This window comes from Lolium rigidum, chromosome 3 (genome assembly GCF_022539505.1).
Source record: "Lolium rigidum isolate FL_2022 chromosome 3, APGP_CSIRO_Lrig_0.1, whole genome shotgun sequence".
Classification (NCBI taxonomy): Eukaryota; Viridiplantae; Streptophyta; class Magnoliopsida; order Poales; family Poaceae; genus Lolium; species Lolium rigidum.
The window spans coordinates 87,100,124-87,115,925 of record NC_061510.1 but is presented as its reverse complement, the minus strand read 5'-3'; the positions used below and the strand labels follow the sequence as shown (position 1 = coordinate 87,115,925).

Genomic DNA, 15,802 nt, shown 5'->3' with positions numbered 1-15,802 from the left:
AACTGGGAGGGAAGGTTCCTAATATTCCAAAAGGCCCAACATAAGGCCGTACAACAAATCCAAAGCATCTGCTTGATTTGACCCGATAGGTCGTCAAGAAGCTTATTCAAATCCGCAAAGCAAGCCGGGTTCCAGGAGCAATCCCGCAGTTCCCTAACTGCACTCCACATAAATTTGGCTAACGGACACAGAAAGAAGATGTGAGCGATGTCCTCCGCCTCCGTACACAAGGCACATCGTCCCGACGATGGACCTTGTCTACGGTGAATGTTGTCATTGGAAGGTAGGCGCTTCCGCACTAGCTGCCATAGAAAGATCCGAACTTTCATAGCTTATCCATTATCACTTTTGCGGAAGCTGAGTCCTTTCTTTTTAAGCAAGTTCAAATCCAGCAAAAAACGAGTATCAATCTGTCCCAAGTGCGGACAGGAGAAGCCAGGTCGGATTACGACATTGAATTGAATTGAGTGGCCCCTTCCCTTCGCATCACAGCATCAACCCTGATCACCTCACTTTACGTCAATATTGGTGAGCATGCCACAAGATGTACGATTTGATTGGTTACTCAAGTGTCTAAGTGCTAGTTTCAAGTAAATGTTAGTTTCTGTAGGGTTCGTAGCATAGAAAATAAAAATTCTACCGCAAAGACGAATAAAACCAAGATCCAATCTATGGAAAAGCCAAGATCTAATGTATGAGATAGGAGCAACGAGATAGAAGAGAGACTAACCCTCGAAGATCCAAAATTCTTAATGAGATCAGATCTCGTGGTTGATGTAGATGATCGTTTCGGTGCTGCAATATATCCGGCAGCACTTCCGTACTAGGTCACACGTACGGTGTCGATGACATCCTTCCTCTCCCCGTTCCAGCGGGTAACGGAGGAGTAGATCCCCTCGAAATCCCAGCAGCACGACGGCGTGGTGGTCGTGGTGGAGGAGAATTCCTGCAGGGCTTCGCCTAAGCCGGACCAGGAGAACTGGGAGGGAGGAGAGGTGGCAGATTAGGGTTGTGTGTGGACCAGCTATGGCCGGCCAACCCACCCCTCTTTATATAGTCGGGGTTTAGGCTTAGGGTTTCACAAAACCCATCTAGGGTCGGCGCCTAGTGGGCCCTGACCATGCCTAGGCGCGACTTGGGGTGGGCCCGCGCGTAGGGGTGGTCTGGCCCACTCCCGGCCTTTCTTCGTCTCCCCTTTTGACTCCGTCTACGTGATAGAAAAATAGGAACTTTTGTTTTTGTTTTGTCCAATTCCGAGAATATTTCCAGAACAACTTTTCTGAAATACAAAACAGCAGAATTCTTCCAGAACAATTCCGAAACATAACTTGCCTCCGGACCATTCCGGACCTCCTCGTGATGTCATGGATCCCATCCAATACTCCGAACAATATTTGGTCTCCATCTTATATTCCTGATCTACTAAACAACATCGAACCTTAAGCGTGTCACTCTACGGTTCGTAAACTATGCAAACATGATCGATACCTCTCTCCAATCAATATCCAATAGCGGGACCTAGAGATCCATAATGGCTCCCACATATTCAACGATGACTTCGTGATCGAATGAACCATTAACATACGATACCTATTCCCTTTGTCACACGATACTTTACTTATCCAAGGTTCGAGCATCGGTATCTCTATACCTAGTTCAACCTCGTTACCGATAAGTACTCTTTACTCGTACCGTGTTATGTCATCCCTTGTGAGCTAGCCACATTCTTGCAAGCTAATTGAATGACATTCCACCGAGAGGTCCCAAAGCATATCTATCTGTCATCATCAGGATGGACAAATCCCACTCTTGATCCATATGCCTCAACTCGTACTTTCCAAATACTTAATCCCAACTTTATAACCACCCATTTATGAAGCGACGTTTGATGTAATCAAAGTACCCATCCGGTGTAAGTGATTTACATGATCTCATGGTCGAAGGATTAGGTTACTATGTATCGAAAGCTTATAGCAAGACGAACTTAATGACTTAATCTTATGCTACGCTTATTATGGGTGTGTGTCCATTATATCATTCTCCCAATGACATAACCTTGTTATTAACAATATCCAATGTTCATGATCAAGAAACCATGATCATGTATTAATCAACAAGCTAGCTTGACAAGATGCTTACTAGGGACTCTTATATGTTTACATAACACACAAGTATTAATGTTTCCGGTTAATACAATTATAGCATGGGATGCAAATATTTATCATAAACAGAAATATATAATAATAACCACTTTATTATTGCCTCTTGGGTATATCTCCAACAGTTTCTTCTTAGGATAGACTGAAGGCTTATCGGTCGGACTGCCACCTTCCAAATGTCACTAAAGTGTTTCCTGAGGTCCCGTGACACAGCTTCCGGTATAAGGACTTAACCTTAGTGGGAATGTCCCGGGTCTGCTCCTCTCATAGCAGACGCTCTGCTCCTCTCATAGCAGACGCGTCTTCTTCTCTTTCACAGTAATGGAAATTCTGCTAGCCGTTGAATGTATTAGTGTGCTTGGCATCCTTTTGTGGTCTCCAATGTGTCGTCGGTAAGATTGGGCATGGCCCTATTCTTTTGATGTTTGGGTGGATTTGGCCCTGTTTGTATTGGTTTTCGTCAAATTTTACTATGGTAACTTAGGCTGACTATAGTGCAAAGTATCATATAGTGGTATCATCCATATGATACTAATCTATGATACTATCCTTATAGTGGTTAGTATCATCCAGTAGTATCATAATCTCAAGATATTTAATTATTTATAGAATCTCAATGCAATTGTGTGTATATGATGTATTTGACATTAAATTTTCTAGTTTCACGTGCTATGATACATTATCATAATATGATACCATTAGCATATCTTTCCTCATTAATTATAGCGCTACATCAGATTTTTGCTAAGGTGGCATGCATGATACACCTTATGATACTAGCACTATGACTAGTCTTAACACTCTTTTTAATTAATAGATAAGAAAATGATTATTCCTCTGCTTCAGAAAAAGAAAAATTATACGCAGCTTAGAGTGGTTAAAACATGCTCCCTCTGTTTTATAATAAGCCGCGCAATTTTAGTCCATCGAAGAGGATTATATGGATTTATTTGGGTGAAGATTCACAACTAATTATGTCTGTTCTACCTTTTCTCGCTCTGCATCAGTGTAACGTGCGGGACTGTTGCGTCTATAAAATAGAGGCCCGTGATGTTTCAGCTTGGTAAGCAAAGGCTTGAGACGGAAACGACTCGGTGGCGCGCACGCCATAGAGCGCTTGTTTCGCTGAAGAATCTAGTAATCGGGCTTGGGGCCCGTTAACTGCTTTCGGTAGCATGCTCGTTCCCATAGAAAATAGAGAGAATATGTGTACGTGACCAGCAGAAAATCATTCACATATACTTCTACTTTTTTTTCTTCGTTTTTTTTCATACTTTTCACATACTATGGCTAAGACCACTACAACAGCGGTCCGTGACGCTATGAAAGATGTGAAACCTGCTGGATCAAGGGGGCCAAACCCATGCTTCGCATTGGCCAACCCAGGAAGATAGCATCAGCGTTGCTTCAGTTACTTATCGAGGTTGGGTGGTTAAGGGGTGGTGGTACGTCCATCCCACCTTAGTTCAAATTTCAGGTTTGATATATATGTGTCTCATAAAGGTGGAATATTTTTTCAGTGGGAGTCGACGTTCCCGTCGACAACGAGGTGTTTGTGGTGACTTCGTCAATTTCAAGATTTAATCTGCCGACTCAGTCATCCGGAGATGCTCATAAGGGTAGGGTGTGCGTGTGTGCGTTCATAGAGGTGAATGTATACGCGTGTATGTAAGTGCCTACGTTTGTACTATGTTTCTAAAAAAAAGTGTTCCTTAAGTTACTTATCGTCTCTCACATGCGCTTGCTTTATTCTTCTGGAAATAAAAAGACCATCCGACATGTAGGATCTTACATGTAGAGTAAGGCCGCATACAACTCACAACCTAATCTGCCTTTAAGTTTACTTTTCATTTTAATGTAACCTGTTTGTTGTTTGTAGCTTAAGACATGTACGTACTTTAAATAGTTACACCATACGATAAGTTCTGTCTTGCGCTTAAGGAAAAACTTCATATTCCTGACTTTTTCGGCTTTGTCGGGAAAGTTCATAGAAACATATCCCAACATCCATCTTACATTGACTGATATATAAATATATAAGCAAGACAGAACATTCACTAGAACCATGCCTTAATATAGTGCGTTTGATGAAACAATGAATGTAAAATGTACGCACCATTCTTGTCATGTACTAACAATGAAAAATCTCAAAAAGGATACTAGCTGACCCACGGACAAATTAACGTGTTGTAAGATTCACCTTTTGAAATTCTCCATTAGAATATTTAAATTTTTCAAAGATGCACCCTCTTCACTCATGTTGCTTTCTGCCGTCTTCTTCAACTTCAGCACCCTTTCCTTGACAGATTCATCCTCCAAAAGGCCATCCAACAACTCCACCATCCTCTGTTTCGTCACCACCCCGCCTCCCTCAGCCGATGCAACCCTTAGCCCAACCTTCCAAATGTCACAAATGTATGTTTGGTTCGTAACCTGGTCAAGGAAGTATGGCCAACACAACATGGGCAGCCCATTACGGATGCCTTCTAGTGTGGAGTTCCACCCACAATGTGTAACAAAGCACCCTACCGAAGGATGCCCCAACACCTGCTCTTGTGGTGCCCACCCAACCACTTTACCCTTCGCGGACCCATCCACGTCATCCGCAAACCCGACAGGGAGTTTTCCGGCTTGTTCAGGCCTAACAACCCATAGGAATGGGCGTCCGGAGGCCTGGAGCCCAAGCGCAAGTTCGTGGACCTGCTCTGCGGTCATGATGCTGATGCTCCCGAACGCCACATACACGACAGAGCCGCGGGGTTGTGTGTCAAGGAAGGACATGCATGTGGCATCTTCGGTGTGCTAGAAGTGCCCTAGAGGTGCATGTCTCGTCGGGCGCCGCCATGTGCGGAGCGGGCCAATGGGAATGATGTTGGTTGGTGTAGCGTCGGTGAAGACGGCCGGCTCGATGTCGGCGAATGTGTTGCAGAGAAGGTAGTCCGCCTTTGTTGCGGCGGTCTGCGCGATCGAGTCGAGGTAGTGAAAGACCATGCGCTCGGCCTCAGGATTTCCCATGTAATTCCAGGCGAGGAAGGTCGCGTCCATGGGTGGCGTTGACTCGGTAAGATGGAATGAGTTGTTCTTCAAGTTAAGAGGCGCTCCTGCAATATAGGACCAATTTAATTTATACTTTACATAAAATACATCAAAGAGTATAGACGGACACTAATTTCTTTCCACCTAAGGCCCGGGTGCGAAAATTAACAGATCGTACTATTACACAATTCTGAACAACTATGGTCGGATTTAGTAAGTCATACTCCCTCATCCCCATTTTATGTTGCGCATAATTTTTCGTGCAAGTTAAACTGTGCAAACTTTAAGAACAATATAGATAATAATACGAGATCTATCATGTCAAATGCATATAATATAAAAATATATTTCATAACAATTATAAAAATATTGATTTTTTTATTGTATATGTTCATATTTTTATCAATATATATGATTAAACTTTACAAAGTTTGACTTTGACTAAATCTTATATGCAACATATTTTTGGCAGGAGGGAGTAATACTCTAAGACATTGGAATGAAACTTAGAGCAGAATGCGCATATGGCCAATGCTGATCCAAGACCATCCTACTAAAATGGATTAGTCATAACTGTTGTTCGACGGACAATAAACTGAATACGGAGACTGAACATGCAATGAAACCCATAAAACTCTAGGGACTTAAATACAACATAAAAAAACATGATTAGTGGTCAAATATGTTTCACTGATAGCCCATTTTGTGAAATATCAGGTGTTTTAAATCAAAGAGCAAAAAATAATGTGTAAATGGGTGGAGACTACATGTGAATTTCATCATAAATGTAACATTTTCAAAAATAGTGTAGATGTTGGAAGGGACTTCCGGCAGAATGCACAATACGAGGGTATCCCTCATAGTCTAGATCGGATAATCACTAGCATGTGACTCGAAGTCGTACACATCCCGCCTATATCGAAGGATCGAGGTCTAGAATGAAAACGTACAAAGTGTTGTTGGACAAGGACATGTGACTATGTGAGCGCACACAGGGAAGCATCTAAATTTCAGCACGGCTGATCTTATCTTATTCTTAGGACAATAATAAGAGTCTCCAATAATAATGGAAAATTGGAAACATTACCGTCGTCATCGATGACCCCATCGCGTATGAGTTTCCGGGCGTTGACCATCGCTGACAGCACCGCCGCGGAGGCTGGCCAGAGCGCAGCCGAGGTGATCCCGCGACGCTTGACAACGTCCAGCGCGAACGACATGGCGACGTCGACGACGACGCAGGTCACCTTCCCAAGCCCCTCGCCGTCGCCGTCGAGAAGCGGCTCCAGCTGCGGCGGGATGTCCACCTGGATGGCGGCGTTGAGCAGGACCAGGTTCTCGTGGCCTCCGGCGTCTATCCCGTCCGCGACCGCGACGAGGCGCAGCCGGGACCCGGCTGCTGCGGAAGATAATCCTGTGAAGGTTGTCGTGGCAGCGTCGGCGGCGGCCATGACGCGGTCGTGGTTGTACTTGGTGTTGACGAAGGTGACGTCGAAGCCGCGGTCGAGGAAGCGGTGGGCGAGCTCCATGAACGGGATCACGTGGCCCTGGGCCGGGTAAGGGAGGATGAGCGCGTGCGGCGGCGCAGGCGCGGCGGAGGTGGCCATGGTACTTGCTTGTCGCGTGCGTGGGAAGAGCTGCTACCGCGGTTCTACCGTGCTCCTTAAATAGTACATGAATGCTCCAGTTAGCCGGGAGTACATCACGAATACACAATCGAGTTAGCCAGGAGTACTGTGCGGGTCAAAGCATCCAGCCAGCATGCATGGGCGGCTACGAGCGACACTGTTGACCAGTTTTAATTGGGTACAGTTGATTTTTCTGCGATGCATCTTCGTCCTTGTGTTTGCTCAATTCATGGGTGGTGCCCGCGTATGTTTCAATTGTTATATTGTCGGATCCCTCAAGTAAAAAAAAGATCTGCTTCTTGCTATCGTCAGCGGTTGCGTGTCTCTCCGAGTGAAAGCGAGGTTGGCGTGTTATCGATCTTCTTGCTGTGTGAAAGATAGACGACAGTAGACCGAAGAATAGTTATCAGCGCAATTTTTTTCTGTGACGAAGTCAGCGCAACAGCTGTGGGACACGATGGCCCAGGTCTGAAGACCATGGGCTCCTTGCCTCACTTTAAAAGGCCAGCAAAAGCCCATGCAGCGTTTGAGACACATTGCATGACATGACAAATCATCACTGATTTCTTGTCGGCGAGATACAATCTGCATAACTCGGAGAGAAGAAGATTGAACACAATTGTCATGGTTAACGACCACATCAATTTGGGACAAGAATGAGAAGAGCTGATGGACAAGGTACTGAATTGATCAATCCTGTGTGGAATACTCTTTGGAGTTTAGATGTTCCTGCCAAGATTAATTTTTTTAGATGGAAAGCTCTCCATGGTTTGGTGCCGGGAAGAGGGATCTTAGCAAACAGACATATTAAAGTCTCTGCCCAATGTCCTGTTTGTAATTCTGGCTGTGAAGACATAAAACACCTGATGTTTACTTCTAAGCGTGCAAAGGAGGTCTGGAAGGAGCTGGGTCTAGAAGATTATATAAGAACGGCTTGTGATATTGACCATTCTGGATCAGTAGTGTTGGAAGAAATTCCGCGAGGACCTCTGAAGAACAATCCAGTCATTGGTCTGTTAAGACTAAAGGAAACAATCCTAGTTGCTGCTTGGTATATTTGGTGGCAACGTCGGGAAATGGTGAAGGGAGAAACTGCGGCTCCGGTTAAAAAATCAGTTTTCTCAATCCAGGCAATCACAACAAATTATAGGGCGTCATCGCATGTGACAGTTCCGAAGGGAAATGGTTGGACGAAACCTCCACCAAGTAATTATAAGATGAATGTTGATGCATGTTTCTTCCCCTCAGGTGCTGGCGCGGTGGCGGCAGTGATTCGTGATTCAAATGGTTCAGCGTTGGCGGGAGAAGCGTGGCCAATGACTAATATGTTGGATGCAGGTACATCGGAAGCGTTGGCGTTAAAAAGGGGGCTAGAATTACTAGAGAGAATAAAGTGTTCTGCAACAATAATCGAATCTGATAACATGGCTTTGGTGGATGCTTGCAATGGAGAGAGGGATATTTGGATTACTAGCACAGCTATTTTAATGGACTGTTTTGATATTTTACAAAGAATAGGATCTGTTTCTGTTAATTACTGTCCAAGGGAGTCTAATAGGGTAGCCCACAATTTAGCTAGATTTAGTTTTGAGGCTAACAGAGGTATGGCTTGGGTTGATGATCCGCCGGATCATGTGATTTCTGATGTAATCGCTGATGTAACTCTGTTTTGAACTCGGCAGCAAGTTCCAGACGCACTCTTTTCCTTACCAGGGTACCGAAGGTGACTGGAAGGTTTTTAATGAGGCGGCTTGCTAGCTTAATATATTGTGTTTTACCCTAAAAAAAATTCGAACGTGAGGCAGTGGACAAGAGCGAGCAAGGGTTGTTTCTTCCTTCTGGAAGAGTGAGTGAAATGGTTTTCTATTACTTTCTCCCTTAATAGAAAGATACCGGAACCTTATCTAAATTTAGATGTATATATACAGGTACAAATTTAGATAAACTTGCGATATTCTTTTATGAACAAAGGTAGTACATGTGTATTGTATGTGTGTCGGTTGTAGTGGTGGAGCTGTTGACGTCAGAAACCCCCTGGCGGGCAGAGACGGTCAGCACAGTAGAGCCGGGAACAACTAGGGCTGCGGCTGGCCCCAGTCCCTCTGAGCGACGGCCCGCAAAGCCTCCTGGTCGCACGTCCGATGTTTATCACAAGGGCGTGCCTCCTGACCTATACCAGTCGGGAAGGTGTGGATGATGCCTCGCTTAGTTTCTGCGGGGCACACACGTAAACGTTAAATACGAGCCTCGATCGGCTCTCAGGTTATCCTGTGAATCGGCTCAAAGAGCCGATCCACCCATGATTCAGACTGTGTGTCCGAATATATGGTGGTCCTGCTTGATCAAGATAAAGCTAATGAAATCCACGACGATGTAGGGTTTTCACCGCATAATCGGATCATCCTACTCACGATTGGGCCTCGCGCTCGCGCACGGTGACCGTAAGCCGATCCTAGACAGGGCCTAAAAACCAACACGAGGTTGATCCCCGGAACATCCTTTCTAGGGCTAGCAAACGCCACCCTACACGCCGCTGGATCCTCCAACCCTTTTTAGGGCCTAACTATTGCGGATATTAAACTAATCCTTGATGAAACAAGGAGCAACCGTAACGGATCAGATCTACTAAATTATGATCAAGCGGGGTGCCGCCCCTACACCTAAGATAAGTGTAAGGGCGGCTAGACATGCAAGGGTTGCACTACGAAAGCATGTAATTCGAAGAACAATGCTAACCCTAACATGCCTAAGATAACTACGTTGCTCGCCATCAAAAAGGCTTCAGTACGAGCAACGCATGAACAACGTGGGCAGGCTTGTCTTTGCCTAGATCGCAAGATGCGATCTAGGCAGCATGGTGCTACCGGTAGAAACCCTCGAGACGAAGGAGTTGGCGATGCGCCGAGATTTGTTTGTGGTTGAACGTTGGTTGTTGTTTATTCCATAAACCCTAGGTACATATTTATAGTCCGGGGACTTTCTAATGTGGGCGTGCACTAAACCGTGCACGAGATAAACTCTAACTTTTAATCTAGATACAATCTATCGTAATTAAAGATACATGGGCAATCTAGCCCAAATTCTCCGAGACAAGACCGCTTGAGAGATCTTCCACGTGTAATCTTCCAAGCCCATCTTGATCGCGGCCCACCTCTCGATTTAGCCAAAATCCGGTGATAACACATGCCCCCTGGTTTTGGTAATGATAATTTCAAAACCACTCGTTTTTCCTCCGAGGGGTCACGTCGTGGCGAAGCAGAACCGTCGCAGTATGCTTCATCATGACGACTTGCCTTCCCAACTTCTCTGCACGATTTGACAGTTTTGGCACCATGTCCACGAAAACTGTTCGAAAATTAAATCCCCATCCTTTTATTTAACCGCATCGAACAGTTCTCCTCTTCGCATTAGCACTTCCAAAAAAACCCTCCTCTGCCACAATGTCTTCTTCCTCCTCCGCCTCGTCGGATCTTTCCACCCAGTCCTCTTCGTCTTGCGAGCCGACGCCGGAGCCGAACCCGGCGGAGGTCCATGCGGCCAACATCCGCCGCGCCATTGAGGCCGGGGAGGAGTCGAGCCATGACTTCTCCCTCTGGTCGGAGGATGACAAATCCTCAACGGAAGGGGAGCGTGACCTCCGCTTCCTCGCCGACGGGGAACCGGAGGAGGAGAGCGATGACGATCGCTTCTCCTGGGACGACTTCACCACCTCCGAGGAGGTGAAGGAGGAAGAAGAGGAGGAGGACGACGACGACAGCCTCCCCGACGAGCCGCCGGCCAAGCGCCATTGCCCCTGGCCGGGGAATCTGAGTGACTTCGACAGCGACGACGACGACGACGACGACGACGAGGAGGAAGATGAGGACAACGAAGGTCCTGCCGGCGGCCGCTGGAGCAGCGACGACGAGCCGGCCGGGAGCAGCGCCGACAGCAGCGATGACGGCGGCGACGAGGGCAGCAACAGCCCATAGATAGGACCCTTAGCACAGGATTAGTAGCAGTAGACGGGGCAATGTATCCCCTTAGTACTCCCTTTTGAGAGCAATCAGCTCTTCTGTGTAAGAAATCTGGTTTATCAATGAAGAAATTCCCCAATCTGATTTTGTCGATTTCCCTTAGGATAATTTAGCCGATTGTCCTTCGTGCTGATTCTGCCGATTGTCAATTTGGTCAAAGCCCAGCGAGCCGACGGCAGCGCATCGGTCCCTCACGATAAATTTCGAGATAGATCCATCCGGACCCAAACTCCTGGTCCAACAAGGCCAAGCCATAATCGCGCAAATCCTAGGACTTGTAAATGCAGATTTCACAGGATGGCATGTTAAACTTAGCGGCAAAAACCCCTGAAATAATGTCCAATTTCCTTATTAACTTTAAATTTCAGACATTCTCCTGCCGCATCATCCTTTCCAAATTCCGCTCACTCAGCTCCGGCGGTTTCCTTCTGCAATAATTCGCCATCTTTCAAATGAGCCGTGATGAAGAATGAGCCGATTTCGACAAAATCGGCTAATCCTTGAGGGCGAGCTGCCCCCCGAGCCTCAGCCAAGGCGAGGATAAAAAATGGACCAGCCTAATGGACCATCACCGGCTTCCCAACTGTGGTGCCGCATCAGCCGATTCCAACAAATCGGTTTCCCAGATCATCGATATTTCAGGGCGGGCTCGATCACGCCCAAGAGAGCTATCCTGCAGGGCCAACCGGCCGATCACCTTTCTTCCGTTGGCGGTCGATACTGTGGATGATTACCCACAGCTCCATGAACAAGGCTGACTTGCATGCCCACATTCCTCTGATAGCACTGCTGAACTGGCAACCTGGCAACCTCGCGCACTTGTACTAAGGTTGATGACCGTGCACCGGCTCTGCATCACGAAACACCTCAAAAGGGATCATTAAACCGGATTATGAATCTAACCAGCCCATCTACCAAGCTGGCAATCTAGCTTCAGGCAAGTGTCTACAACAGAGCCCTGGGCTTGTCGCTGAATCGGCGGCATGCTGAAAGCGATAATTTTGCAATATCGGTACCATTCTTCGAACGGTTGTGATGCGAGAGCCAGCCGATTCCAACAAAATCGGCTTTCTGTAGCAAAGGAACCTTCGGGGCAAGCTGCCCCCCGAGCTTTAGTCGGGCGAGAATAGCAATGAGCCGACCACGTCGGTCATCCTCGGTTTCCAACTCGTAATGCAGCATCAGCCGATTCCAACAACAATCGGTTCTTTAGAGCGAAGAAATTTCAGGGCGAGCTGCCCCCCCCCCCGAGCTTCTCCAGCTCACATCTTGCACCTGGCTGACCAGATCGGTTCATTGTCTTTGGCAGGCGGAGGCAACTCCCGGTGGGGATGTTTTTGAACTTCTGACGCCCTCCAAAACTCTGGATGTAACACCCCCTGGAAGTGATAGCTACCAAGTCACCACCTTGGTCAAAACATCACAACCGATTGCTTCGTCACCGGCTGTTCTCCTGGTCTTAGAAGAGAAGATCTACTTCCTGATCTATTGATCCTTAAGTCGATGTCTGCTACATCGGCTGAGCTCAAAAATCTTCGAATTTTTGGATTTTTACGGCCGATTTATGCATCGGCCCCCATACTTTGATACCCATCGAAAAAGGATGAGACACTTCTACTGCATATCCATATCCTCGTGTTTTATCCACCTGGGTCCCCCCCGAGCCGAATCTGTCAAGAGAATTGATGGTGTCGGCTCTGTCAGATTGCAGTTGAACCCAGGCAGAATGGATGGTGAGGATAATTTTGGCCGATTACTGGAATCGGCCTCCACATTGCTTGCTCGGTGAAGGTTTTGTAACGTCCCTTCATAAACCTTTAGGGGCCGATCAAAAGGATCAGCCTCGCCGCGTTTGCTCATTGGCGCTTGCTTTGTTACACGGTCAGGCCTGTGGAAACCAGCCTAACCCCGTTCTTTGTCACGTCGATGCGCTCGCAGTCGTCCAGATTGATGCCTGAGAGTGGCTCTTGGCCTGATGTCTCCCAAACGTCCATGCCAGTTTGTTGAAACCTCGGCCGAATCATCTGCGTGGACGACTTCTACTTCATCTCCATCCCAGCTGTATCGAGGCATTGGTGCATCGTGGATGGAATGCAACGATTGGCGTGGATCCAATCTCTCCCTAGTAGGACAGCGTAGGTACTCTTGCTGTCGATGATAAAGAACGTCGTAGGGATAGTTTTCCTTCCTACGGTCAGATCCACATTCAGAACACCTTGCGCGTCAGATGCTTGGCCGTTGAAATCGCTCAGTGTCACGTTGGTCTTGATCAGATCCGAGCTGGAGCGTCCCAACCGACGTAGCATGGAGTATGGCATAATGTTAACTGCCGCTCCGGTGTCCACCAACATCTTGTTGACGGGCTGCCCATTGATGTAGCCTCGCAAGTACAGGGCCTTCAGATGCCTGTAACTTCTTTCTTTCGGCTTCTCAAAGATGACCGGCCGTGGGCCGCAGTCCAATTGTGCCACAGGTGCTTCGTATAATCTTGGAGCGCTAAACTCCGCTGGAAGAATGAAGACCATGTTCGCACCAGCCGATGTATCATCATCGGCTTTCCTTTGCTTGGGGCGCCACTCTTTTCTTTGTGGCCGGCCTTCTTCGTCCAGAGCTCGCTGAATTTTGGCGGCCAGATCAGGCCGTGCCTTCCTCAACGTGTGCAGGTACAATCTTTCAGCTTCTTCCCGGCCGCGCAATCGCTGAACCCTGCGTTTTTGGGAACGGCTGAGTCCGTCAGGGCACCACCTTGGCCGGTGGTACCTGTCTTCTTCTTCTTCTTGTCCCTCGTTTTCTGAATCCTCGAGATCTTCCCATCGAGGGGACTCAGCGCGTTTGCTTTGTGGTGGGAGAGGCCCTAAGATTGTACCTCAGCGTGACGATTGTACCCGTCGTTGTTTCTTCTATGCTGACGGTACCTCCTGTCCTCTGCATCAGACCGATGATTTCTCTCATCATCTACGTCGTAGCGCCGACGTCGGTCGTACTGCCGCTCATATTTGTTGAGGAGATGCTCGGAGAGTGGACGTTGATGCCGCACGCTTCTCGCTCCCTCCTGTGTCAGGTACCGTCTGTCATCATCTTGGGGCCGGTCGCGTGGATCGGCCTCCAATTTATCCTTGCCACGGGAGTGGCTGCTTTCTGCTTCATCTTTGCCATGGCGGCTTGCAAGCCCTGCCATGTTGATGCCAAAGGAGAACTCTGGCTGACATATGGAGTGGCTGAGATCCACCATGTTGTCGCCCGGCAATGGACGTGAATTTTCATTGGGCTCGTTGCCGTGCGCACGGGTCTTCCCGAAGGAGCCGATGAGTTCGGCTTCGAGGGCTGCCTTAATCTCGTCATGTTTCCTTTTGAGTTCATCAGGCAGATCCTCGTACTTGGCCGGAGTGCTTTCCGCCATCTCAGGTGTAGATGGCGATGCGGTGGATGTGAAAGGTAGTCCCACCGGGCGTGCCAGAATGTGTTGACGTCAGAAACCCCCTGGCGGGCAGAGACGGTCAGCACAGTAGAGCCGGGAACAACTAGGGCTGCGGCTGGCCCGGTCCCTACGAGCGACGGCCCGCAAAGCCTCCTGGTCGCACGTCCGATGTTTATCACAAGGGCGTTCCACCGACCTATACCTGGTCGGGAAGGTGTGGATGATGCCTAGCTTAGTTTCCTGCGGGGCACACACGTAAACGTTAAATACGAGCCTCGATCGGCTCTCGGGTTATCTCGTGAATCGGCTCAAAGAGCCGATCCACCCATGATTCAGACTGGGTGTCCGAATATATGGTGGTCCTGCTTGATCAAGATAAAGCTAATGAAATCCACGACGATGTAGGGTTTTCACCGCATAATCGGATCATCCTACTCACGATTGGGCCTCGCGCTCGCGCACGGTGACCGTAATGCCGATCCTAGACGGGGCCTAAAAACCAACACGAGGTTGATCCCCGGAACATCCTTTCTAGGGCTAGCAAACGCCACCCTACACGCCGCTGGATCCTCCAACCCTTTGTAAGGCCTAACTATTGCGGATATTAAACTAATCCTTGATGAAACAAGGAGCAACCGTAACGGATCAGATCTACTAAATTATGATCAAGCGGGGTGCCGCCCCTACACCTAAGATAAGTGTAAGGGCGGCTAGACATGCAAGGGTTGCACTACGAAAGCATGTAATTCGAAGAACAATGCTAACCCTAACATGCCTAAGATAACTACGTTGCTCGCCATCAAAAAGGCTTCAGTACGAGCAACGCATGAACAACGTGGGCAGGCTTGTGCTGCCTAGATCGCAAGATGCGATCTAGGCAGCATGGTGCTTACCGGTAGAAACCCTCGAGACGAAGGAGTTGGCGATGCGCCGAGATTTTTTGTGGTTGAACGTTGGTTGTTGTTTATTCCATAAACCCTAGGTACATATTTATAGTCCAGGGGACTTTCTAATGTGGGCGTGCACTAAACCGTGCACGAGATAAACTCTAACTTTTAATCTAGATACAATCTATCGTAATTAAAGATACATGGGCAATCTAGCCCAAATTCTCCGAGCAAGGCCGCTTCAGAGATCTTCCACGTGTAATCTTCCAAGCCCATCTTGATCGCGGCCCACCTCCTGATTTAGCCAAAATCTGGTGATAACAGGAGCTTCAAATAACTACACGACGGCGAAACAGCAGATACGAGAGATTGCGGTGAAAGCCATTGTTGAGTTTACGCGTGGTGAATAATTTCTTTTGGGGCCGAGGGGGGGGGGGCGTTGTTCTCCTTTTTAAGTTGTTTGTTGAACTTTCCGATGACGGTATTTACACCTCATTCTCTTCTGAAAGGAATTGTTGAGTTTGACCTTTTCTCTCTTGGGTGAAAATCCTTGATCCGCCCACCGATAATCGTTCAGTTGTTGCTTGGTGAAGAAGGAGCAGTCGAATCCATGACTCCAGCGGCCATATTTTTCACAGACGACACCAACTGACGAGGG

General features: G+C 47.7%; 1 protein-coding gene across 1 annotated transcript; it reads right to left on the bottom strand.

Annotated features, from left to right (window-relative positions):
* Positions 1-4,212: 4,212 nt before the first annotated feature.
* On the bottom strand, positions 4,213-6,937 carry LOC124701902 (UDP-glycosyltransferase 83A1-like). Its single transcript, XM_047234001.1, has 2 exons — positions 6,283-6,937; positions 4,213-5,260 (listed from the first exon to the last, which is right to left on the bottom strand). Exons 1-2 carry the CDS (start codon positions 6,800-6,802, stop codon positions 4,962-4,964), a joined length of 819 nt encoding a protein of 272 aa, XP_047089957.1. The 5' UTR covers positions 6,803-6,937; the 3' UTR covers positions 4,213-4,961.
* Positions 6,938-15,802: the final 8,865 nt, after the last annotated feature.